Source organism: Gossypium arboreum, chromosome 7, assembly GCF_025698485.1.
Source record: "Gossypium arboreum isolate Shixiya-1 chromosome 7, ASM2569848v2, whole genome shotgun sequence".
Lineage (NCBI taxonomy): Eukaryota > Viridiplantae > Streptophyta > Magnoliopsida > Malvales > Malvaceae > Gossypium > Gossypium arboreum.
Window position 1 is genome coordinate 103,891,626 of NC_069076.1, and position 27,630 is coordinate 103,919,255.

The 27,630-nt window shown below is 31.2% G+C and overlaps 2 protein-coding genes across 3 annotated transcripts; one reads left to right on the forward strand and one right to left on the reverse strand.

Moving 5' to 3' along the window:
• Positions 1–2,789: 2,789 nt before the first annotated feature.
• LOC108489121 (fatty-acid-binding protein 2) lies at positions 2,790–6,465 on the reverse strand. 2 transcript variants are annotated; one of them, XM_053030908.1, is made up of 11 exons: positions 6,240–6,465; positions 5,301–5,896; positions 4,972–5,194; positions 4,658–4,733; positions 4,446–4,548; positions 4,209–4,277; positions 3,992–4,028; positions 3,826–3,900; positions 3,699–3,750; positions 3,443–3,487; positions 2,790–3,318 (listed from the first exon to the last, which is right to left on the reverse strand). In XM_053030908.1, exons 2-11 carry the CDS (start codon positions 5,771–5,773, stop codon positions 3,221–3,223), a joined length of 1,251 nt encoding a protein of 416 aa, XP_052886868.1. In that variant the 5' UTR covers positions 5,774–5,896; positions 6,240–6,465; the 3' UTR covers positions 2,790–3,220. The 2 variants fall into 2 exon arrangements, with proteins under 2 accessions (XP_052886868.1, XP_017648913.1); XM_017793424.2 differs by having other exon boundaries at positions 5,301–6,465.
• A 17,842-nt stretch (positions 6,466–24,307) lies between these two features.
• On the forward strand, positions 24,308–26,561 carry LOC108489138 (serine/threonine-protein kinase RIPK). The gene is made up of 5 exons (XM_017793443.2): positions 24,308–24,866; positions 24,944–25,079; positions 25,356–25,492; positions 25,580–25,703; positions 25,786–26,561. Exons 1-5 carry the CDS (start codon positions 24,477–24,479, stop codon positions 26,265–26,267), a joined length of 1,269 nt encoding a protein of 422 aa, XP_017648932.1. The 5' UTR covers positions 24,308–24,476; the 3' UTR covers positions 26,268–26,561.
• Positions 26,562–27,630: the final 1,069 nt, after the last annotated feature.

The window sequence follows — 27,630 nt, forward strand, 5'->3', positions numbered from 1 at the left end:
TATAGGGTTTTTAAGACCCTAATACGTGAATTGAGGGTTTTACAAGTGTATTATAAGATATAGTAAAAAGTTGAAAATAAATATATAAGTAAATTAAACATTTGTCATACTCTCAACCCATTCGTGGAGTCTAAAAGAACTTCGAGCGATATGTCAAATAATTACCCTAATATTTATATAGTTAAATTATGGACAATTAAAATTAGATCAATTGAAAAATCACAGGGTAAACTACACCATTAGTCACTAAATTATGGATAAGTTTTCGTTTTCGTCACTTAACTAAGAACAATTACAAATTGGTCATTGAACTATTCAAATGTTTTCATTTGAATCATCAAGTTATTAAAATCGATGCTATATGGTATTCTCTGTTCGCACTGATTGTAACAACCGAAAGCTCTCTTTCTTCTTCTCTTCAAATAACTTTTTTTTTTTTATCTTCAGCACTAATCGTTAAATCAACTTAGATCTAAGATATGTTCTTTTACTTGTCAATAGATACTAATCTATTGTATTAATCGCCGAATCGTTGCTTCAAATTCACTAATAAAACTTTAAAAAAAACTTAATATTTTAATAACTAAAATAAAAACTTTTAAATAACATAATAATTTAAATAAAAATTTTCGAATAGCTTACGCATACTAGCGGTTGAAAACCTCCTTTGCTGATAATAGAGGGCCATGGTGTAAAGAAGATAAGAGAAACCCTATTTAAGGAAACAACAAATACATTATTATGTGGACATGGTTGTATGTACGTTTTTGTTGAGTTTAATGTGATTTAATTAGACTTTGTATTTATTTATTCTTATTATTTTTGAAGTTAATTATCTTCAACATATGTTTTAATTATAATTTATTTCTTATAATTTTGGTACATTTCAAATTTAATTTTTAGTTTTTATTTTGATAATTTAGTCATTTGATTTGAATAAAACGTCTATTCGCTCTCCACGTATGTAATATTATATATTAATTATATACATGATTTTTTTATTATTTTAAAGTTACCGTATAATTCAATTTAATGGTAGCCACTTGATAATATTATCAACAGGATTTCAATTATTAAAAAAATTTAAAAATTTGAAAGTTAAAGTAGGATTAAGTTTCAAATGACAAAGAGCACAAGGACTAAAAGCAAAATAAGACCATGTTATAAACCATACTTAAAATTTATATTCTCGAAATGAGTTAATCCATGTTGACCCACAAAAGATACATCCTAAATTGGTAAAATTGCATTTGAAAACCTTCTAAAAACGCCGTAGTCTTTTATCCACGTCCAAATTTTCCATTTAAACCAAATGAAAATATGTGAACTGTAAAGAAACTTTCTTCTCTTCTTTTTTTCCCTAATAAAAGAATGGTTGAATTAATTATAGAAATTAATTACAGTACAGCAACAGCATTTACAGCTAAGTGTCGTAATCCTTACAGCTATGATTTAAATTAAATTAATTTATTTTATATATATTTTTAAAAAATAAATAGTTTGCTTTACAAAGCACGAAGTGGTGGGTGGAATCAATCAAAGTGTCTATTTTTGTCTCCCGACATTGAAACCCTTTTGGTTCACTCTCTTCAACCAAAAATCACTTTAGTTGCAAATTAATGGTAAAGTTTGGATAATATGAGTGAAACAAATCACTTATTTTCATATATATTAAATTATATATTGTATAAAAAAATAAAGAGGTAAGTTCCACTCAAAATAAATTTATGTTTTAATTACTTTATTTTAAAAAGTTATAAAATATTTATTGAATTATTCGATTATTTAAGTCGTTGAATTATTCGGATATTTTTTTAAATTATTGGGATAAGTTCCATTAGAAAAAAAAGTTCAGCATGCGAGCTTAGTGAACTTTAAGTAATGATTCGATAATCGATATGGTGGATCAAGTCTTCATCAACAAGTAGAAGAATATATCTTAGACCGAAGTTGATTTGACGATCAATGTAGAAGATTGGATAAGAAAGCTATTTGAATTTTGTTTCACAAACTTGTGATGTTCAAAACTGTTTCATGAAAAAAATAATTTGTGGAAGAGAAAGAGAATGATAGCTTTTGATTGGTGTAATAATAGAGAATGTCATATAACAATAATTTCAACAACACATTGACTCAACTTTCAAGTAGTTTAGTAACTATTTTATAACTTTTTGAAGTTAAGTAGTCAAAAATATAAACTTATTAATAATTTAGTGACTTTAGATAAATTTACCCAATATAAAAGCAAATTTAAAAGTTTGACTTATGCTTCCATCAATAGATCTAATAATTTGACCCAAATCTTCTCAAAATGAAATATCAAATGAATTTTAAACTTGAATGAATAGATGGTACATTTCATACACATTTGCTACACAAATTAATTTCAAAATTATGAAAATCCAAATAATTAACACTTTAATGAAAGAATGCAAGTAAAGTAGATTTGAAACTCCTTTATGAGTTAATATCTAAATTTGAGGTATTCATGAGTGGAATTCGGTTCGAACTAGACTTATATGTAATAACACACTTTATGTTTGTCTAAAAAATAACACACTTTATGTTTGTCTAAACCCAACTTAAAATATAAACTTAAAATTCGTTAATATTTGTAAATAATTAACGCAAGTCTATTTTAAATAAACTCATTATTTTTAAAAATATTTATATTATTTTAATTTAATATTAAATAATTTATTTTCTCATTTATTAAACAAGCAACTTTAACATTTTTTAATATGTTTATATTTTATTATTGTACCTTACTATAAATTTAATCTCATGTGTTATAAATATTATAATATATGAAAGTATCATAATATAACACACTATAATGTATTACAAACCTCAAAAACAGACTGAGCCATATTTGAGCTCAAAATCTACCCATATTTTAAATAGATTTGAATTTCTTACTTAAACCCATTTCTCAAACCTAATATTTTTACCTAAATTCTCGTAAATTTTGACTTAACTTTAGGGTTTAAGCTAGCAACTTAATAATAACAACATGACTGTGTATAAAGAAGAGAATGGGGATATACATATCTAATTGATGATTATCCTAAAAGCTACAAAGAATATGTTTCGTATAATTCTCCAGCAAACCCATTGCGTGGTTCCCACGGAATTTTCCACTGTCCCGTTGTGCTCATGGTAGTAGCTATTTGCTCATTTTAAAGAATTTGAGACAATGGCTGTGGTAAACAAAGCCATCTCAGCATCTCCTTATAATGTTTGCAACATTTTGCCCAATGTTTTCTTTAGCTTGTTCCGATACTGGGAGATCTCCTATGTACATACCGAAGAAAGCCCCTGGAATGGAAACCAAGTGTTAGGATCTCGAGCTTTTACTGTTAAAATCATAGTTTATGGTATAGAACTAATCGACACCCTTCAAAAGTGTAATGAAAGTGCTAACACAGAGACATTTACTTACTGCACAAATCCTTGCTTTGAACCACTCCAATGTGGTTACCTCCAACTGCACAAATATTTCTTTCACTATAAGATGTATGTCTACGGTATAGAGCTAATCAACAAACTTCAAATTTGTACCTCACAAAGAAAAAGAAGATACGAATCGGATCACTTTTTAAAACTCATTTTGCATGGAACAGAAAACCAAAGATAGTAGTATGATTAAAAATGGTTGTTACTGTTGCAGAAGGGATACAAAATGAGAGAGAACTTACTTTTGGTAAATAGTTGTCCGTCAGCTGTCCGCTGAAAGTCGATCACTGTTCCCTGCATATGCAACAGAGTTAAAGAGAGTTGCTGCTAGGTTAGATCATAATCATCCAAAGAGATACAGGGGGTTACCACAGGCAATGCGATATCTTGAGTGAATAAGGAGCCAAATGTACTTAGGCAATGATAATCGGTATCGGGATTAGCCTACGAGAAGTTAAGAACTTTGTCACAAGTTCAGCAGATAATGAAGAAATGAACAAGAGCGGCAGGGGACCTGCTAACTTCGATCACTTACCTTTACTAACCGTGCACGAAGGGATTTTTCAAATTCACTGAAACATACACAATTAAGCCAGTTAATGAGAAAACCAAAATGCAGCCTGTCCAAAAGAGCCAAGCACCTAATCAAGCGTATGGCTCTCATCAGACGCAGTTTCAAAGGAATGGTTCAATCGGGACAATCAAGTTGACAAAGTTTTCAAGGGTGTAATAGATGGGGAAAAAGAACTTACTCTCTTACTGCACTGGCTTTCATCCCATTGCAGTTAACCACTAGCCTAACAGTCATGCCAATGTCCTCTCTGCACACTCATATAAGAAAAGATTTGTAAGAAAATAGACAAGAAAATACAAGAAAGGCTGCAAAAACAAGAACAGAGGACAGAAACTAAAGACATAAACCCGACTAGCATTTGGTGGTAAGTAAAATTTCTAAATAAATTGCTAGCAGCATGAAATTTCTAAAGTACCTAAGAAGATCCTGATAAAAGTCATTGTGTTTGTTCGGTTCATTCCCAGGAATAGAAGCATACTTTGGTCCCAGTTTCTGGCATACGGAGAATGGATGAATATCTATAAGGGGAAGAAGAAAAATCAAGCATGAGTAAATGAAGCACTGGGAAAACCACATTACTAATAACAATAAGGTAAGAGGAACGATGCAAAATCAACTAGTACTTACAAAAGCCAAATGCATACACCTCTAGAGACTTGATTTTGATTAACGTTATGGTAATTGATCCAGTACCAACAAGCACCTGAGAGCATTAAACACTGTTACTGAAAAATAACCCCCAAACACCCCAACAATGTCAAAAAAAAAAAAGGTGGGATTATTTTGAAGTGACGGATGTTCCCTTTTCAAGTTTGGCCTAATAATGTTTTGTGTGTAAGCATATCGAACTGCAACGTGAATATTCAAAACATAAATAAGCTGCTAAAGGAATAAAGGCGAACAGATAGAGGTGTATAAGCAGTAAGGGCACAATGTTTTACCTCAGAAGCTAAACTGGAATTAATCTGTCTATCGAATACGTTGTCCAATGTTGTTGGGAACTCAATGCCGGTTCGGGGTTCAACAGCATGTTGTGTCCAATTTAAATCTAGAAAAGATGGACTACCATATCCTTGATGGCCAACTTCACAAGCCCTTCGATCCTTGCGTTCTTGCATTTGAACATCCGTGTTTTCCCGAGGAACAGGTAGCACCTTTGAACATCTGATCACAATAAACCAAATGGTTTAATAATAGACAAACTATGCGATTACACAACACGATCAGAAAGGTAAACGACTATGCAATATGGAAGATAAAAGAACCTTACAAGTTATCAAATGGCGGTATAAGAGCAACAGATAATGAAAGCAGAGGAAACGAACGGAGCACTTCCGCTTCTCCGAAGAAGTGTAATGATACATGTGTGGTGGCAGATCGACCTTTCGATTCGCAAGCGAAATGAAATCCCATAAGGTTATTCTTATAAGAAGCAATGTGCTTAACCTGAGCTGAAGATTTACAACTTCCAGATTTCAAACCATGTTGATTATTAGCCAATATATCCCTACTCAAATTGGAAGTCGACATACTAGAGAACCAAAAAAGCAGTGAACCGGCGAACTTCGACACGCAACTAAAACCTTCTCGAAATGCAAGACTACCAGGTAAATACAAGTGTCTAGAATAGTACAAAGAGCCATCAACAAATGAACTAAAATGTGAAAACAAATGAGTTCCCAAACCATTAGATACAAAGGACTCCATTGGAAAAATACATGGAGATTCTCCATCTAAATCCATGAAAAACAACCAATTATTTCCCCAATTTGGAAAACAAAATGCCTAATTCAGAAACCTTTTTACCTTTTCCCGAACTAGGGAAATTGGGGGTTCCATTTTACCACCCAAATTGATATAATGTACCTACAAAGAAAATTTGATATTCAATTCATGATCCATATAGTACAGAAAAACAATAATTGATGAGAAGAAATGAAATGATATTGAAAATTATTCAGAAAATAATTGATCCTTGCAATTAACCATTGTTATCATTCGATGCAAATGAAAAGCTAATTATTTCCTTCTTATAATTAAAACAAAACAAAAATAAAATAAAATATAGCCAATAAAGCTAATCATCGAAAAACAAGCTTAACATTACATTAATAAAATGCGATAAAAACAATTAGAAAATAAAAATTTCATGAAAAAGATCAATTAAACTACAGAAACAAAGCAAAAAAAAAAAAAACCCAGAAATTACGTGAAAAAAACTTGCACGTCGAGATCAAGAGATTTTCAATATACAAAATGGAAGTTTGAGTTTTTTTAAAATTATTATTCTATTAATAGATTTAGAGAAAATATTATGCTCTGAGACTCTGTAATAGACGATGGAGAACGAACATATTGAATGATTCAAAGCTACTTGAGGAACAAAATTAAAATTAAGTGATTTTGGGAGGATTTTAGGATAATAAACGATTTTAGGTGTCGATTTTATGTTTTTGTTTTGAGAATATTTTAGAAAATTCAAAGTTACTTAATTTGTTTAAAGTATTTTAGAATAATAAATTATTTAACGTGTCGATTTAGACTCGTGTTGTCTTAATTTGTTTATATATATTTTTTGTTTGTTTTTCTATTGTTTAATAAGTCTTCAGTTTTAGAAATTTTTGTCTGTTCTTGTAGCATGTTTCTTAGTCTTGTTTATGCATGTAATCTTAATTTTACGAGATTTAACAGATGATTTTATTGTCATTCTCTCTAATTTGGTGAATGCTTGAATTTTTTGTCGATTTTTGCTCACCGCTTTGGACTAGCCGGGGTTGATTTCCTTATCGTATTAAGTACTTGCAATCACTCCAAACATGTCGTGCTTGAGTTATGACAAAGTCAATTGTGAACGTGTCTTAATGTTCTATTGATATTAAGGTTAAAACATTTGTTCTGTTGATAGAGCTTATGCTTCACCATTTATGACAAGTGTTTGCTATTTTTTTTCTAAATTGTATAGTTTCATTCATTAAATGAATTAATGAGTTTACCTTTCAAAAAAAATTTAAAGATACTTATTTTAACAAAAAATTATTAAATTCAAATTTTATGTATAAAACATTAAAATTATAAAAAATTATATAAAATTATACATTAAATCAAAGTTGATTTATTCCTAAAAAAGTTAATGTAATATTAATATTATTATTGTTTTGTATCTTATCGAATTCGTTAAATACCATTTTAAAAAATTGATTCACTTTTGAGAAGGCCCAATTGCATATTTATTGGGCTTTAGCCCAATGGATATTTTCTAATCAAGGGAGGGAGAAGTTTTGTCCTTAATTTTAATCTCTCCAAAAAATTTTACAATTTCATTAATTCTTTCCAACTTTTGATAAAAATTGTCCCTAATTGTTAATTCTCTAGCTTCATCAAACTCAGCTTTGTCACAACTTCATCCGCTACACTTATACTACTCCAAGTTTTCTTTTATTAAAATATTTATTGTAATCATATTTTAGTTAAGTCGAGTTGGTATTGAGTTTAACTCAATATTTTAATCAAGTTTTCTTTTATTAAAATATTAAAAATAGTTTCAAACTCAAATTGACTCTATTTTTTGAATTTCAGGTTAATAGAATTTAGTTCTTCGGTTTTTTGAAGCAACTTAAATAAGTAATTTGGTTTTTATATTTGAGTTGAGTTGAATTTTACAACTCAAATAATTTGAATAATTCGAATAAAAATTAGTATAAATACCCTTATGTCCCTATAAATTTCAAAATGAACAAATTAGTCCCTTTCAAGAAAAATATAAAAAATTCAAAATATTTATAACAATTTACAAAAAATTAAAATATATTAAAATTTTAATAAAATTCTAAAAATCATATAAAATTTAAAATTTAAATTTCAAAACGATAAATTTAAGGCCTTAAACAAACAAATTACCAAATTAAGTTTACGATACAAAATATTGTTTTTTTTATCTCTTATTTTGCTTTAAAATTGTTTTCAACTATATATTTGGTCTCAATTTATGTGTTCTATCTTGGAATTAATCATTTTGTGAACAATAATTTAATTTGACCTGTTTTTCTTCTTCTAATTTTACTCAATTCTACTTTAATTTCATTTCATTTGATTCAATTTGAAAAACTTCAAATTAAACTAAAATGATAATATAATACTCATCAACTCGATTAATTCTATACTCGAAAAGACATGTTTAGAGTAGTATAATTCCATAACACCAATGCAAGTGATTTGGTTTGCTATTTATTTAACCATTGATGTTTTTGCATGTTTATTAAATGCTTTAATTAGTTTTCAAAATAAGACAGCATTCTTACGTTTAGAGAAATCTAGTGACATATTTGTTAAAACGTCCATGAAGTAAACCAAAAAACAAAAAACTTAGGGATCATATTTAAATATTATTTCATCTATTTATTAAGAATTTTGTAAAAAAATTAATTTAAAATCTATATTCTTAAAAATTTAAAATTTTCATATTTTCTAAAATTAATCAACCTATTTTAAAAAATAATTTCGAACATATTTAAATAAAAATAAAAATATACCAATGATATGTTATTTAAAATTCATTATCATTTTGATTTTGTCACATAGTGTAGGGGAAAGAGGTCAAATAAGAACAATATAATCACCAAAACACACAAGTGAGATATTGTTGGTCAAATTAGCAATAGTTTTGGGTAGGCAAGCTTGCTTGACATATAAGGAACAATGAACACTTTTTCTTATTTGTTCATTTACGGTCTAATTATGCTCTCAGTCAGTATATTTATTGTTCATTTAAAATTTAGTCCCCTACTTTTAATTTCATGAATTTAATTCTTCTTTAATAATTAAAGTATGAATTTAAAGTCCTGCAATTCATGAAAGCAAAAAAAGAAAAAAAAAATCAAGTTCTTTGAAATAGTGTTGAACCCTAGATATGATATTTCCATATTAATCATGTAATTTTTTTTTTTAATTTTCAAAATGCCACGTGAACTATTTTAGTGGAGTTCCTTGACGTCATTATCAATTGGATTTCCATTATTAAAACAAAAGAATAGTGGAACTAAATTCCTGAAATTAAAAATAAATGGACTAAATTTCAAATGTACAAAACATACAAGGGTTGAGAGAAGAATTAGACCAAAATAAGCCTGCTAAGACAAGACATGACAACATTCATTTCTTGCCCATGCAGCAACAACAAGATCTCAATAATTGAACACATGAAACATGTTCTTTGTATCTCTCCATTCACTGAATTTAGAAACTCAACAACCTTAGCTAACTACCTAACCATAATGTCTTTCGATCTTTGGGGAAAAATAATAATAAGAGAATATATATATATATATATATATATATATATAAATGTATAAATAATTTAAAACGATAATGTGCCTTCAATCATGTCTACTGATATATCAAAACCAAAACAATATTAAAAATATTGTATGTAATTTAAAACGATAACAAAGAATGTTTTTTTTTTCTTTTGTAAGAAATAGATAACAAAGAGTATTTAGCTATGCAAAGTCTGTTCTTAGTTTTCTGTTTTGAGAAAAAAAAAAGATGTGTAAGAGATAAGGCATGTCCTAAAATTTAGGGTTTTTAAAACGTGTCATGCAAAAATTTACTATAATACATATGTTTATCATACATAAGTGAGATACTTTTAATAAACACGTATAAATGTTTTTTTTTTTTCACCTCAGTCATTAATCTAATGTTAAATATTAACCAACCATTAATCTTGTTAAATTAGGGAAGAGATAAGGAAAAGACGGTGATGGTACGAACGATGTTGGTTCATCTACTTAGGCGGAGAGTTGGAAAAGTATAAGGAGGTAGAGAATGAGAGGCTATATGTTGAGGATGACAGAGGATGAGGGATAGTAAGAGCGTCCAGGATTCGATCCTTTATTCGTCATTCTTCGGCGTATTTATAGGTGTCGGGAGAAGGGGGGTCTTTGTCCATTTAAGCCATATCACCAACAATCTCAGAGTGAGGGTGAACATGTGATCGGCCAGGTGATAGGTTGGTTACACATTGGTTGTCGACAAATGTGTTGTATTGCTCTGACATTCTCCTTATTAAGATAGTACAAGGTTGTTATGCTTCACTAGTGATCCCAAACAAGGAGAGTGTCAAAGTAGTATCGCACTTGATGACAATCAAGATGTAACTAACCTGCCACCTAGTTGACCACACATTCACCATCACCTCGAGATTGTCAGTCATGACATGGCATAAATGGATAAATAACATCCTATAAATACCCTGAAGAATGAGAAAGAAGGGATCAAATCCTAGGCTCTCTTACTAGCCCTCATGGTCTTCCTTAACAAATAGCCTCATTTTCTACTTCCTTATACTTTTTCGACTCTCCTCTTGATTAGGTGAACCGACCTTTTTTTTATACCATCACCTTCTCCTCCTTAATTATCTCTTCCCTTGCTGCTACTTAGTATCAACAAGTCTCATGCTTAATATTAACCACTAGCAGATAATGTTTTTCTTTTTGTGGGTAAATCAAAATATTCTCCATGTTCGTTTTACGATTCATAGAGACTAATCATTTTAGGATTTGTGGTTATTTTTATAGCAATGTCTATTACAGATTTTTTATTAAACTAACATGAAACCACTAAAAAAGAAAAGAAGAAAAAGTTTTTAATACAACATGTTAATGTGTTATTGTTTTCCTCTTTGGTAACAGGCGCTTCCATCTTGGCTGCTGAGGAATTATTTTGTTTTTTAATATTAGCATTGATTTCAACATAATATTTATTAATATTATGTTAAAAATATGTCAATAATTTTTGTACTTTTCAAAAATTTACGCTTTAATCTCTGTACTTTTATTTCAGAAAGTTAGTGTTTTTACTTTTCAAATTACAAAATTCAAGTTCAACTGTACATGATAAATCTTGACATTAAGTTTTGGATGAGCTTAACTAAAACTTTTAAAAATTTTAAGGGTTTTAGTGAGGTTTTTAAAAAATGTTGGTCAGTTTGATTAAGACTAAAAAAATTTAGAGGTTTTTATGAAAATTTACAAAAAAAATTAATAATTGAAGAGCCTAATCGAAATCTTTAAATTTTTTCAAAAGTTTAATAATAATTTTAAAAAAATTAGGGGGCCTTGGTGAGGATTCGTCTCTACCAACTATTAGCACTGTTAAGTTTTTTTTGTTAAATTTGTAAGCGTGACATTTTGAAATAAAAAAAATACTCACTTGGTGGCAATGTAATTAAAAAAAATGACATTTAAATAACTTGAATTTAATAAAATAATAATAATATTAACAGTTAGACCTGAATTTTGAATTTTTTTTTGAATCAACTGATACTATTATTGATTTGAAGAATCAATAAGTGCGGTTACCAGCTTTAAAAGAAGGAAACAATAGCTGTCAAAAAATAACCGATCACCAAAACGATGCCTTGAAAACGCAAAAAGGAAACAGAATTAAAAACTGTTCAAAAGAACTTGCAAAGTAAAATGAATCGGCAAAAATGAAAGCTTAGCTCTGGTAACCCTTCTTCTTCAATGTTTGAAACCAAAAACACCCTTGTATCAGCCATTGAAGAGACCGATTTTCTCCCAAAATCAAACCTTTCCAGAACCACAGTCTCTGTTAAGATCACGAGTTCATCGGGCAGCCAAAATTCACTGAGCCCGAACTCTACCTCAGCATCTAATCTCCATAAACACCGTTTCTTCTCTCTTGATTCACTAGAACCTCCACTACATAGAAAAATTAAATTCATAAAAATAAAAATATATGAAGTATATTTTAAATTTTCAAAAAATACAAAAACTTATCGCCTATTTTAACTTCAACACAATGTTTGCCATTCCAATAGGAAATTTTAGGGCTATAATTTTCACCTGCATAAATTCAGATAACTTAATGTACAACTTTAAAAGAAATTAAAATTTTTATTTAAAAAATTATATTATCAATATAGATTTACTAATATTTATTATTTATTTTAGAATTTGAGTTCCATTCTGTAACACTCCTTACCCGAGACTGTTTCCAGAATCGAGCACGAGGCATTACTAAACTTATTCTATCCCTTAAATAGGTTTAAATTGTTTATTTAAGCATTTCGGAATGTGCTGCCATTCTGCGTCGTAGTCGCCTAAAAATTCATATCTTAAGTTCGAAACTCAAAATTAAGATCCGTAAATTTTTCCTGAAACTAGACTCATATATCTATCTACTAATTTTTTCATAGATTTTTACTTGGCCAATTAGTACAGTTTATTAGTTAAAGTTTCCCCTGTTTCAAAACTCGACTGCACTAACCTCTTGTTACTACAAACCATGTTTCTTCCTGTACAAAATTCATATCACTAAGACGTTTGTTTCTATTAAAACTAGACTCAACAAGGATTATAACCATATAAAGTATACCTTCTAATTAGTTTTGTACAATTTATGGTGAATTTCAAAGGTGAAATAGGGTTCCAGAAATTGCTCTGACCCTATTTCACTAAAACTCAGATATATAATGAAATATAATACCTTTACCTATTTTTCTTATTCCATAAGAAAATAGACATAATAAGCTTTAATTTCATATATTATTCATCTTCAAACTATGTTTATAAAATTTTTAGTGATTTTTCAAAGTTACGTCATTGCTGTTACTTGAATCTGTTTTTAGGTTACTTTCACATTTTCATAATTTTCATGTGATAATCACCATTCAATCATACATATTAATAAACATGCATATCATCGGCCATTTTATTAGCTAATCACTAGCAAGTATTTACACATCATTCATTGTTCATATTATACCAAAAGTGGCTAAGTTTCTATACATGCCATACACAAAACAAAACGTCTAATTATACCGAGTTATTTCTTTGATAGTGTGATCGGCCTCCGACGCTTTCCTTCGATCCCCGAGTGGCTAGATAAGTACTATAAGAAGAAGAAAATAAAGAGATTAAGCACTAGGCTTAGTAAGCTTACAAGCAAATAAATCACAACATTCAACATAATGGATAATTATGCATAATATCATCTAACATCATAAATTTCTTTACTTCTCAATTTCTATCTTCTTCTTTATTCCCTTACCTTCTTTCTTACGACCTTTCCTTTTCATAAGTATAATCTACTTTTCCTTTGCTGTTAATTCACTGTAATTTAACTCAGATCCTGACCCGTTGAACCACTCGGAATACTAAGGATACTAGGGTCGCTCTCGCTCTATCAATATCTCGCCAATGCCATGTCTTTGACATGGACTTACATGAATTATTCTGCTCCAATGCCATATATAATATGGACTTACATGGCTCAATCCTGTCTCCAAAGCCATATTTCTAATATGGACTTACATGGCTCATTTCGTTCATCTGTCAACCCTAATATCCTAACATTCCTAGGGTTCAACCGGCTTTCTAACACTTTTCCTCTCACTTCACCTTAAATTCGACTTTAAATATTTTCATAACATAAATATATAAATGCTGGAAATTGACAATAATAATGTAAAATAAAAGAATATTGCATTTATTTACTGTAAACTTACCTCGATACAAAATGTGACTAAACTTTACAATTTAGTCCTTTACTTTTTCTTTTCCCCGATCTACTCTCGAATTTCGCTCTTCTTGATCTATAATAGCAAATTTAGCTTATTTAATATCAACATTTATCAAAACAACCCTTTACTCAAACTTTGGAAAAATTACATTTTTGCCCCTAAACTTTCACATATTTGCACTTTTGCCCCAAGGCTCGTAAATTAAACTTCATCCTATTTTCTTATGTTTTATGACATGCTGATCATTTTCCTTCTATGTCAACATCAAATTCACACACTAACATGTACTTATGACTATTAGGTATTTTTACCGATTAAGCCTTTTACTCGTTTTCACTTAAAACCAAGTAGCACAAGTTGTCTAACATAATTTAAAACCTCATATTCCATCATAAAACATCAAAATACACAAATTTCACCTATGGGTATTTTTCCAAATTTGATTCCTAACTTAAATTATTGCTAGCATAAGCTTTATCGAGCTACTGGGACTTAAAAACGTAAAGATCATTAAAAACAGCCTTGGAATCACTTACTATGAAGCTTGAAAGTTGAATAAACCCCAGCTATGGAGAGAGGTAAGGTTCTGCTGGTAACTTGAAGAAGATGATACAATTTTATCATCTTTTTCACCTTTTTATTAATGTTAATAACCAAATGACCAAAATGCCCTCCTTACTAAACTTTCAAAAATTCCTTCCATGTCCTAATTTTGTCCATGAACTTAAAATTGGTCAAATTACCATTTAAGATCTCCTAATTAATATTCCAAAATAATTTCATACTAAAACTTCTAGAATGCAAGTTTTGCAAATTATTCGATTTAGTCCCTAACCTCAATTTAAGCACTTTATGCATAGAATTTTATCACGAAATTTTCACACAATCATGTAATCATACCATGAACCTCAAAATAATAATAAAATATATATATATATATATTTTTTTTACCCTAAATTTGTGGTTTCATGACCACGTTCCGCTTAGGCCCTATTTCTAATGTTACATTTCTCCCCCTTTAGGGATTTTCGTCCCAAAATCTTACCTGTGAAGAGATATGGGTATTGTTTTCGTATAGCCTCTTCGGGTTCCCATGTAGCCTCGTCTACCCCATGTCTATTCCATAGTACTTTCACAAGTACAATACTTTTGTTCCTTAATTGCTTTACCTCTCGAGCTAGAATCTTTACCGGTTCTTCACCGTAAGTCATGTCTGGCTGAATCTCAACCTCTATTTGAGAAATCACATGTGACGGATCTGAACGATAATGACGTAGCATAGACACATGAAATACATTATGAATCTTCTCTAACTCAATCGGTAAAGCTAACCGATATGCTAATGGTCTGACTCTCTCAATCACTTCAAACGGTCCAATAAAACGTGGACTTAGTTTGCCTTTCTTGCCAAATCTGAGAACTTTCTTCCACAAGGATACTTTCAAAAAAACTTTGTCACCATCTTGATATTCGATCTCTTTTCTTTTTAAATCTGCATACGACTTCTGCCTGTCTGAAGCTGCTTTTAAACAATTTCGATAACTTTCACTTTTCTTCCGTTTCTTTAACTAGATCAACCCCAGAATCGGCTTTCTTTAAGCTCATCCAATATAAAGGTGTGCGGCATTTACGTCCATACAAAGCTTCATAAGGTGCCATCTTCAAACTTGATGATAACTATTATTGTAGGCAAACTCTACCAATGGTAAGTATTTTTCCCAACTACCTTGAAATTCTAATACACAACATCTAAGCATATCTTCAAGTACGAATAACTCTCTCCGATGACCATCGATTCGAGGGTGAAAAGTCGTACTAAAACTCAACTTCGTACCTAAAGCCTCTTGTAACTTCTTCCGAACCGTGAAGTAAATCTTGGATCTCTCGTCGAAATGATCGATAATGGCACTCCATGTAGTCTAACTATCTCTGAAATGTATAACTCGGCCAACTTGTCAAGTGAATAATCCATATGGATTGGGATAAAATGAGCCGACTTAGTTAGCTTATCAATCACAACCCATATTGCATCTTTCTTTTTAGTGTTAACGCAATCCTGTCACAAAATCCATAGTAACTCTGTCCCATTTTCATTCCTAACTAGCACAAAGTTGCAATAATCACGAGGGTACCGATGTTCGGCCTTTACCTGTTGACAAATCAAGCATCTAGAAACAAACTCTGAAATATCTCTTTTCATTCCTACCCACCAATACAATTTCTTCAAATCATTATACATTTTTGTACTGCCTGGATGAATAGATAAAGAACTGCTATGTGCTTCTGTAAAATCTTCCGAATAAGCTCATCATTCTTTGGTACACAAATTACGTCTCTAAACATCAAACAACCATCGAACCAATCCGAAATCGATTCTATGCCCGACTCACATTGAACTCTTTTAGCTTGTAACTCATTATCATCTTTCTGAGCTTCACAAATCTCTTCAAGAAATACCGGTTTAGCTCTAAATTCAGCTAAAATAGAACCATCATCTGACATGGCTAAATTGGTATTCAAAGCTCGCAATGTAAATAAAAGTTTCTGCTTAAAGCGTCAAGAACTACATTTGCCTTACGGGTGATAATCAATCACTAACTCATAATCTTTAAGCAATTCCAACCATCTTCTTTGCCTCAAATTCAAATCTTTTGAGTCATCAAGTATTTCAAGCTTTTATGATCGGTAAATATCCCAGCACCTTTCACCATACAAATAATGTCTCCAAATCTTCAATGTAAATACAATAGCAACTAGCTCTAAATTATGTGTCGATAATTTTTCTCATGTGGCTTCAATTGTCAGAGGCATAAGCAATTACCTTTCCTTCCTGCATGAGTACACAACCGAGCCCATTCAAGGATGCATCATCAGAATCACAAATTCTTTACCCGGTTCCTTGTACTAAGATAGGAGCTTAGTCAACAATGCCTTTAACTTGTCAAAACTTTGTTGGCACTTCTCATCCATTCAAACTTAACATCCTTCCGTAGCGGTCTCATCAACGGGTAGCTATCATGGAAAATCCTCCACAAATCGTCTATAATATCCGCAAGACCAAGAAAACTTCTAACTTCTGATACATTTCTAGGAGGCTTCCAATCAACAATGGTTGAAATCTTACTCGTATCAACCTTAATACCTTCACCTGAGACAATATGTCTAAGAAAACCAACTTCTCGTAACCAGAACTCACTTTTGCTGAACTTGGCATACAACCGATTATCTCTCGAATTTGTAAACTGTTCTCAAATGCTCGCATGCTCGGTCTCATCATGAGAATAAATCAAAATATCATCAATGAACACAACTACAAACTTATCTAAGTATGGTCTAAAAATTCGGTTCATTAAGTCCATAAAATGGCAGGAGCATTAGTCAAGCCAAATGGCATCACAAGGAACTCATAATGACCATACCTAGTCCGGAAAGCGATCTTCAGACATCGACTCTTTAACTCATAATCGATAGTATCCGGATCTCAAATCTATCTTGAAAACACAGTAGCTCCTTCAGTTGATCAAACAAATCATCAATTCTAGGCAATGGATACTTGTTCTTTCTTGTTACCTTGTTAAGTTGCCGATAATCTATGCACAATCTCATCGATCCGTCTTTTTTTTCACAAATAGCACTGGTGCACCCATGGTGAACTCTGGGTCTTACAAAGCCTTTATCTGTTAATTCACAATCGAGCTTTCAATTCTTTCAATTCCAATAGAGCCATTCTATAAGGAGCAATAAAATGGGCGTGGTACCGGAATCAACTCAATACCAAACTCAACTTCTCTAACAGGAGGCAAACACGTAGTTCTTCCTAAACACATCGGAAACTCACATACCACGAGCATCGATTCAATTTTCAATTCGGATCTTTAGTGTTCAACACAAAAGCAAGATAAGCTTCATACCCTTTTCTCAAGTATTTACGAGCGGACATATAGAAATTATAGGAAATGAACTATCGACTCTTCCGAATTAACCCAAGAATTTCACCATTTTCACACTTCAACTCAATGAATTTCTTTCCACAATTCACTATCACATCATGTGTAGTCAACCAATCCATACCAAGAATCACATCAAACTCATCAAATGGCAATAGCATGAGATCGGCCGAAAAACAAGAGCCTCTAATCATTAAAGGACAATTTCTACATACCTTATCTACTAATACATGCTTGCCTAATGGATTCGATACTTTAATCACAAATTCAGAGATTCTATAGGCATACTTATACTAGGTATCAATTTCATACAAACATAAGAATGAGTTGAACCCGGATCAATCGAGCAATGACATTAATATCATGTAGAGAAAATGTACCGTAATCACATCGGGAGGATGCCTCTTGGCGTGCACGAATAGCATAAGTCCTTGCAGGGCTCTAACATCCGGTCTCACAGCCGAATCTCTAGAGGTACCTCACATTTGCTCCTACTCCGGTTGCCTCGGTGATCCGCCTCTAGTAGGAGCATTTCGGATCTAGCACTCTATGTTACCTCTCGGCTAGCCACTTCGGACATTCTCGTACAAAATGATCCGAGCACCACATTTATAGCAAACATTTTCGCCTTGCGACAAGGACCATAATGAAGTCTACCACACCGTGGACACCCTGATCTACCCTGTCTGACATTACCTACACTCATAGTCGAGGTGGTCTGAGCCTTCGGATCCTTAAATCTGCTACCTCTATTCTGACTAAATTGCCCTGCCGAAAAGCTAGATCTGGTAGAAAACTCTCTGGGCCTCTTGGATGTAGCCTGAAATGATCTGCTCATCTGTCTCTTCTTTGTATCTTGTGTCTCTGTCTCAACTTTGCCTTTTCTTTTTAATAGCTCCTCGCCTTCAGTGCTCTCTCAACTAAAATAACGAACTCTTTTATTTCTAGGACACCCACCGACAATGGATATTATCATTTAACCCATCCTCAAACCTTTTACAGGATAGCCTCTGTGGACACACATTCTTGAGCATATTTATGAGCGACAAATTCACGCTCATAATCGGTCACCGCCATATTGCCTTGTTTCAATTCCAGAATTCCTTTCTCTTACGCCAATAAACCTCTCGATGATGTACTTTTTACAAAATTCTTCTGAAAGAAATCCCAAGTGACCCTCTCTTTCGGTACAACCGATACAAGTGTCTTCCACCAAGAGTAGGTCGAGTCTCTAAGAAGTGATACTACACATTTCATACATTCCTCGGTGTACAAGATAATTCGTCAAAGACTCGATAGTATTTTCTAACCAAAATTCGCTCTTTCGCATCATCATCTTTTGTTACTCGAACTCTTCGCCTTTGTTTCTGATTCTATCAATGGTGGTTTTCTCTTACCACCGCACTGTGGATCGGGGAAGCTTGAGCTACATGGGTAGCCCGAGAATCATGAGGGGTGGAGGTCTAATCTGGGATTCGTGCGAACGAACTCGCAAATAAATCATTCAAAGCTCGGAAGAGAGCTTCGAGTCACTCTCCCGATCAACTATTACTGGCCTATTCTCGATGGCGCTGCCCTTCGTGGAAGCAAGCATTACTTTCTACATCATCATCACCGGCTGCCGGATCCATTACTATAAAACAAAATATTTAAAAAAATCGTCGAGTCGTCACACTATCAAAATACAAGTATGGCATGTATAGTTAGACTTTTCTCACACTAACTGCTCGAGAACCGACTAAACCTGCTCGATACCAATAAATGTAACACTCCTTACCCGAGACTGTTTCGAGAATCGAGCACGAGGCATTACTAAACTTATTCTATCCCTTAAATAAGTTTAAATTGTTTATTTAAGCATTTCGAATGTGCTGCCATTCTGCGTCAGTGAGTCGCCTAAAATTCATATCTTGAGTTTCAAACTCGAAATTAAGATCCGTAAATTTTTCCTGAAACTAGACTCATATATCTATCTACTAATTTTTTTCATAGATTTTTGACTTGGCCAATTAGTACAGTTTATTAGTTAAAGTTTCCCCTGTTTCAAAACTTGACTGCACTAACCTCTTGTTACTACGAACCATGTTTCTTCCTGTAAAAAATTCATATCACTAAGACGTTTGTTTCTATTAAAACTAGACTCAACAAGGATTATAACCATATAAAGTATACCTTCTAATTAGTTTTGTACAATTTATGGTGAATTTCCAAAGGTGAAACAGGGGTTCCAGAAATTGCTCTGACCCTGTTTCACTAAAACTCAGATATATAATGAAATATAATACCTTTACCTATTTTTCTTATTCCATAAGAAAATAGACATAATAAGCTTTAATTTCATATATTATTCATCTTCAAACTATGTTTATAAAATTTTAGTGATTTTTCAAAGTTACGTCATTGCTGTTACTTGAATCTGTTTTAGGTTACTTTCACATTTTCATAATTTTCATGTGATAATCACCATTCAATCATACATATTAATAAACATGCATATCATCGGCCATTTTATTAGCTAATCACTAGCAAGTATTTACACATCATTCATTGTTCATATTATACCAAAAGTGGCTAAGTTTCTATACATGCCATACACAAAACAAAACGCCTAATTATACCGAGTTATTTATTTGATAGTGTGATCGGCCTCCGACGTTTCCTTCGATCCCAGTGGCTAGATAAGTACTATAAGAAGAAGAAAATAAAGAGATTAAGCACTAGGCTTAGTAAGCTTACAAGCAAATAAATCACAACATTCAACATAATGGATAATTATGCATAATATCATCTAACATCATAAATTTCTTTACTTCTCAATTTCTATCTTCTTCTTTATTCCTTACCTTCTTTCTTACCGACCTTTCCTTTTCATAAGTATAATCTACTTTTCCTTTGCTGTTAATTCACTATAATTTAACTCGTATCCTGACCCGTTGAACCACTCGGAATACTAAGGATACTAGGTCGCTCTGTCTATCAATATCTCGCCAATGCCATGTCTTTGACATGGACTTACATGAATTATTCCTGCTCCAATGCCATATATAATATGGACTTATATGGCTCAATCCTGTCTCCAAAGCCATATTTCTAATATGGACTTACATGGCTCATTTCGTTCATCTCCATCAACCCTAATATCCTAACATTCCTAGGGTTCAACCGGCTTTCTAACACTTTTCCTCTCACACTTCACCTTAAATTCGACTTTAAATATTTTCATAACATAAATATATAAATGCTGGAAATTGACAATAATAATGTAAAATAAAAGAATATTGCATTTATTTACTGTAAACTTACCTCGATACAAAATGTGACTAAACTTTACAATTTAGTCCTTTACTTTTCTTTTCCCGATCTACTCTCGAATTTCGCTCTTCTTGATCTATAATAGCAAATTTAGCTTATTTAATATCAACATTTATCAAAACAACCCTTTACTCAAACTTTGGAAAAATTACATTTTTGCCCCTAAACTTTCACATATTTGCACTTTTGCCCCAAGGCTCGTAAATTAAACTTCATCCTATTTTCTTATGTTTTATGACATGCTGATCATTTTTCCCTTCTATGTCAACATCAAATTCACACACTAACATGTACTTATGACTATTAGGTATTTTTACCGATTAAGCCTTTTTACTCGTTTTCACTTAAAACCAAGTAGCACAAGTTGTCTAACATAATTTAAAACCTCATATTCCATCATAAAACATCAAAATACACAAATTTCACCTATGGGTATTTTTCCAAATTTGATTCCTAACTTAAATTATTGCTAGCATAAGCTTTATCGAGCTACCGGGACTTAAAAAACGTAAAGATCATTAAAAACGGGGCTTGGAATCACTTACTATGAAGCTTGAAAGTTGAATAAACCCCAGCTATGGAGAGAGGTAAGGTTCTGCTGGTAACTTGAAGAAGATGATACAATTTTATCATCTTTTCACCTTTTATTAATGTTAATAACCAAATGACCAAAATGCCCTCCTTACTAAACTTTCAAAATTCCTTCCATGTCCTAATTTTGTCCATGAACTTAAAATTGGTCAAATTACCATTTAAGATCTCCTAATTAATATTCCAAAATAATTTCATACTAAAACTTCTAGAATGCAAGTTTTGCAAATTATTCGATTTAGTCCCTAACCTCAATTTAAGCACTTTATGCATAGAATTTTATCACGAAATTTTCACACAATCATGTAATCATACCATGAACCTCAAAATAATAATAAAATATATATATATATATTTTTTTTACCCTAAATTTGTGGTTTCGCAACCACTGTTCCGTTTAGGCCCTATTTCGGAATGTTACACATTCTTTCTTCTAATTAAATTAATATTACTTGACTCCCAACATTAAATTTACTAAAAATATTATTAATAATATAATTCAATAGTTTTTAGTAAAATTTAGTGTTAATCTTGTAATAGTTTTTAGGTAGTTGCTGGTAGGTCGATTTTTTCTTTTGACCTTTTTCTTTTCAAAAATAAAATGAGAAAAACATGTTTTTTCTGGATTTAATATTATTAAGTAGAAAATATATAATATTAGTGTAACTTTTTACAAGTGGATTATTAGGATAACATGTGTTGAAAATTTTAGTCTTTAAAATTGGTATTTTTTTCTTCATCCTTTAAATTTTTTTATCCACATTAACTTTTGAATTTGATAGTTTCTTTTAATTTGGTTCCTAAACTTAAATTCTTTTAAGGTTTGATGTGAAACTCTAAAAGTATACCACGTCATCGTCAATTTTTTTTTATAAATTTATTGTATTTATTAGAATCTATATAATTTTTTTAAAATTTTTAAGGGATGACGTGGCACAATATTAGTACCACATCATTGTTAATTTGGGTTTTTTTAGTCAAATTAAACTCGTTATTATTATAATCAAACAATGCCATTGATCATGAAATAATTTGCATTAATCAAAGTACTTAGCTAAATAAACAAGTTAGCTAGTCATGCCAAACATGTTTATTCAATAATTTTAAATATATAATATGATATAATGTTAATTTTATGTTTATCAACATGAACCCATTGATGCATGTCACAGGACCCTTTTATTATATAAATTAAATTACATGATTTGTTTTAAAATTAATTAGGCGAATAATGAAATGGTCAAAATGTTCTAGAATTAATTTTGGAACAATTGTGTGATATAATCATATTCTTGGAATTTCTTGCCTGTCCGGTTGGTCACCATAATCCAATACGTTTTAGGCACCGATCAATTTATTTATTTATTCAGGATGGAATGAATGATGTCAATTATTGGAAAAATCTAATTATGATACATATTTATCTTAATTTAAATTTATTTTATTTTAAGTTTGGAATTTAGTTTTTTAGTAATTTTGGATTTAGATAATTGGAGTCAACATAGGATACAGGAGTTTCAATTATTTTGAAAGGCGAAATTTTGTAATACATTAGTACATCTCATTAGTAAGCCGAGGTGAGCTGATTCCTTTGATTATAATATTATTGATCGATTTATGCGTATTATCACAGTGAATTAAAAAAAAAAAGTTTGTATCGAATAAAATATATATTTCGATTTTTTTATGTTAAAACTTTTGCTCGTAAACACAAAAGTAATATATGTACTTTTTTGAAAATATTAAGTTCGGAATTTTTGGATTATTTTTTTAAACTAATAAATCATGATAGGATTTGGAAAATTATACATTTAACTCTGAGGTAAAAGTATTATGGAAATTATTGTATTGAGAGGCGGGTTGCATTCTGTCTTCTCTACTAATAAAATAGATAAATTAGTCCTTATACGTTAAATTAAATATCAAACTGGCTCTTCTGTTAAAATTTCCATCCATTTAAATGAATAAAAACAAGTTCTTGTATGTCAATATGAAGTATATATGCATGGCAGGCCATATGTAATTGTCTGATTATTAATTTTTTAACAAAAAGAATTGATTTATTCTTTCATTTAACGTACAATAACTAATTTACTCATTTTTAAAATAAAAAAACCTCTATCTTCACTATATTTTGAGATTCATGAATAAGTTTTACCCAACAACATACACTTGGAGTTTGTCTAATTACTTGCAGACAAAAATTACTTTTCACTTTTGATTTTTTCTTTACAGTATTTAATGTTTAATTGCCACTTTTGACACCCAAAAGTGAAAATTTACGTTTTTTAACAGTCTTTTTCAATGTACCTGATAATAATTTACAAAACTTGAAATTAAAAGAGATCTATTATTTAATTGAGATTCATGCATAAATTCTAAATTGTGGAAAACATTTTTGATTGAGGCTTAATTATTAAAATAGATAGAATTTTTTTTAATTGAAGTTGAATGTCAAGAGGTATTCTGGTAAGGAAACATAAAAAGACAGGCTTTGCATTCAGAATATATTTATCTTCTAATTTTTCATATAAATTATAAACATCAAATCTTTAATGTTTATAATCAAAGATAATCAAAGATATGAAGTGGGAAAAACATTTAATTCTGCCTCCGATCCTCTACTCTTCCTACTTTTGATATATAGCCCTCAAATCTTTAATGAATTTAAATATGTTGTATTTTAATATTCAAAGGTATAATTATATTCAAATTTGATAGAACTCAATTGAACTTTAATTTATAAATCAAACAAGTAGAGGAATTAAAAATAGAGGGATTAACTTTTTAAAGCATAAAGAGTACAGGGATGAAGACACAATTAGACCAAAGAAAAAGAAATGATTGGAGACTTTTATACGTGTAGGATATGAGAGTGGTAGGTAACTGAAAGAATCAATGGAAATACTATAAAGAGTCCCATAAGCCCACACCAAAGTCCTTAACACCCTGGAAAATTTTCCCTCATTTTCTTGGATAAAAGGTACCGTTTGTGTTTGTTTCCTGAGAAAAAAGAAAACCCCAAATTTTCTCTTTTGTTTTAAAGTAGAAAATGACCGTGAAGAAGAAGATCACATGGAAATCACTAATGCCAAGCTGTTACAAAAGCAAAGACTCATCAGATTCGGGGGAAAACAGATTGAAATTGAAACCATGCCAGTTCCAAAGATTATCACTATCAGATGTGAGTGATCCAAGTTCACCAATCTGTGTTAATGGTCTTTCAACATCACTCTTTGGTTCAAATCTTTATGTCTTCACATTAGCCGAGTTAAGGCTAATAACCCACAATTTTGCACGGTGTAACTTGCTTGGTGAAGGTGGGTTCGGACCAGTGTACAAAGGGTTTGTTGATGATAAGCTTAGACCTGGTTTAAAGGCTCAACCTGTAGCCGTTAAAACACTTGATTTGGACGGCTTGCAAGGTCATAGAGAATGGCTGGTTAGTTTTGGCCTCTTAGTCTTATTGGTCTCCATTTATGGTTTTATTATGTGCTGAAAAATTGTGTTTATTTGCAGGCTGAAATTATCTTCCTTGGACAACTTAGGCACCCTCATTTGGTTAAATTGATTGGTTATTGTTATGAAGACGAGAACCGGCTTCTCGTCTACGAGTATATGCCGAGAGGCAGCTTGGAGAATCAACTCTTTAGAAGTATGTAACCGTGATTATAAGTTCGTTCCATACCATGGAGGCTGATATACTAGGAGTGAATAATATTTTGTCCTCTCTGCTAAAAAACAGTACAAGTGGATAGAAATTTTTAACATGAAGGAGCAATTTGCTCTTCGATCTAAACCACAGGGACTAATTTGCCTATTTTTTGAATAGAGAAGGCAAAATGCAATTTGACTCTTAGTACAGAGGCCTCCATGGTTATTTTACCAGCTATATGCATATTCTGATATATTTTTTTGGTTCAATTTGCAGGGTATTCAGCTACTTTGCCATGGTCAACTAGGATGAAAATTGCTTTAGGAGCAGCAAAGGGATTAGCTTTCCTACATGAAGCTGATAAACCAGTGATATATAGGGATTTTAAATCATCAAACATTTTGTTAGATTCTGTAAGGACTTAAAAGTTTCAGTTCAATGTTTTTAATATTTTATTGAAGTGTTTTAAGAAATTACTGAGAGAACAATGTTGGTTTCAGGATTATAATTGCAAGTTATCGGATTTCGGGTTAGCAAAAGACGGTCCAGAAGGGGGAGAAACGCACGTAACGACCCGAGTGATGGGCACGCAAGGATATGCTGCGCCGGAGTATATCATGACCGGTAAGCCGAATCAAATGTTATTGGTTGGAAAGTAAAAAACCATGCGATGTACCTAACCCAAAATTTCATATGCTATTTTCAGGTCACTTGACAACAAGGAGTGATGTTTACAGCTTCGGGGTCGTTCTCTTGGAGCTATTAACAGGGAAACGATCGATGGATAACACCCGCCCGAGTCGAGAGCAGAGCCTTGTGGAATGGGCAAGGCCATTATTGAGGGACCCAAAGAGGCTTGACAGGGTAATAGACCCCAGGCTTGAGGGACAATATTCCAACAAAGGGGCTCAAAAAGTGGCTGCATTGGCTTATAAATGCTTGAGCCATTACCCCAAACCAAGGCCTACAATGGGTGATGTGGTCATAGTCTTGGAATCACTGCAAGGGTTTGAAGATGAATTTGTTGGACCATTTGTATATGTGGTGCCTAATGAAACCGAAAATAGCAACGAATTTCTCGCCAAGAAAGGGGAAAACGAACACGATTCGCCTCTTCGTGGTTGGAGAAATCGGATCAAGTTGCCGCCTTCTTCGGTAGCTAATGCCGAATCTCCATGTAGTATATGAGAATTTGAGACATAATATAGTTGGTTGAAATTTACCTATATATATGGTTGTAAATATTGTCAAAGGAAAACAGCTAGAGGAAAAACACAAGTAGAAAAATTGAGTTGAAACAGCATAAACTTGTCTAGTATTTTGAAAATAGTAGTTGAAGAGGGTACTTTGAAACAAACCAAATGTTCTTTGGTAATCATTTTTCTAAGATTAAGAAGAATTCGAGTTAATTGTATCAAACATCTTCAAAATTATGATTCAGATTTTAAATTCCTTAATAAATTTTAAAATATTTTAATTGAATCTTTGAAGTATCAATATTGTATCAATCACGTCCTTTTATTACTCTACGTATCAATTTAGTCCTTGAATGCCTTTTTGGAAATATCATGAAACTGGATAAAATTGTAAACACATGCATAACTATTCTATAAATCACTTGAATATAACATGTTGAAAGAAAAAAAAAAAAAAAAGAAGACAATGTAATTAAAATTTAGAAGGGTTACTTTTTAGGCTTAATATAATATTTGGTATTTAAATGTGACACTTTTACCTAATTTGGTACTTGAACTTGACATTTTTTTTTCTTAATTTGGTACGTAATCTTGACTCGTTTTCATAATTTGGTATCTAATTTTCTTTTGTGTGTGTGAGATTTGGTATCTGAACTTCTTAAACGTTATACAAATTATTTCAATATATTAACAATGTTATTTTTATGAGGTAACAAAATAATCAATTTATGATTGGCATGTGGTAGATGACATGGTATTTCTTTTCTTTTCTTTTTTAAATGTTCAAATACTTTTAGTTTAATTTATTTATTTCATTTTATTAATTTAACATAATGAAAATTTTATTTTAGGTTCTTTAATCTCTTATTAATCTTAATTCGCTAAGTATATATCGATTGCATAAATTTTTAATACTGAATTTCCTCTAATATTGATGATATTTTTGTAGCATAACATGAATTTTTTAACATCATTAGTGTTTTGGGTAATTTGTATTAACAAGTTTAGGTACCAAATTGAACTTAAAAAATATAGGTACCAAATTAGGGAAAAAAATGTTAAGTTTAGGTACCAACTTGGAGCAAAAAACATTTCAGTACCAAATTAGGCCAAAAAAGTTTTAAGTACCAAATTAGAAAAAAAATGTCAAGTTCAGACACTAAATATTATATTAAGCCTTTTTTTAACATGTCAAATCCAAACCAATAATAAGTACGAATATGTTTGCAATTTAATTCATGTATTTTAAATATGTTTCACGTAAATTTGAGTTGCTAGTAGATGCGAAGTTAATGATAAGACGATAAAAGAATTTATTGATAAAAATCAATATTATGATAACTCAATTAAAATAT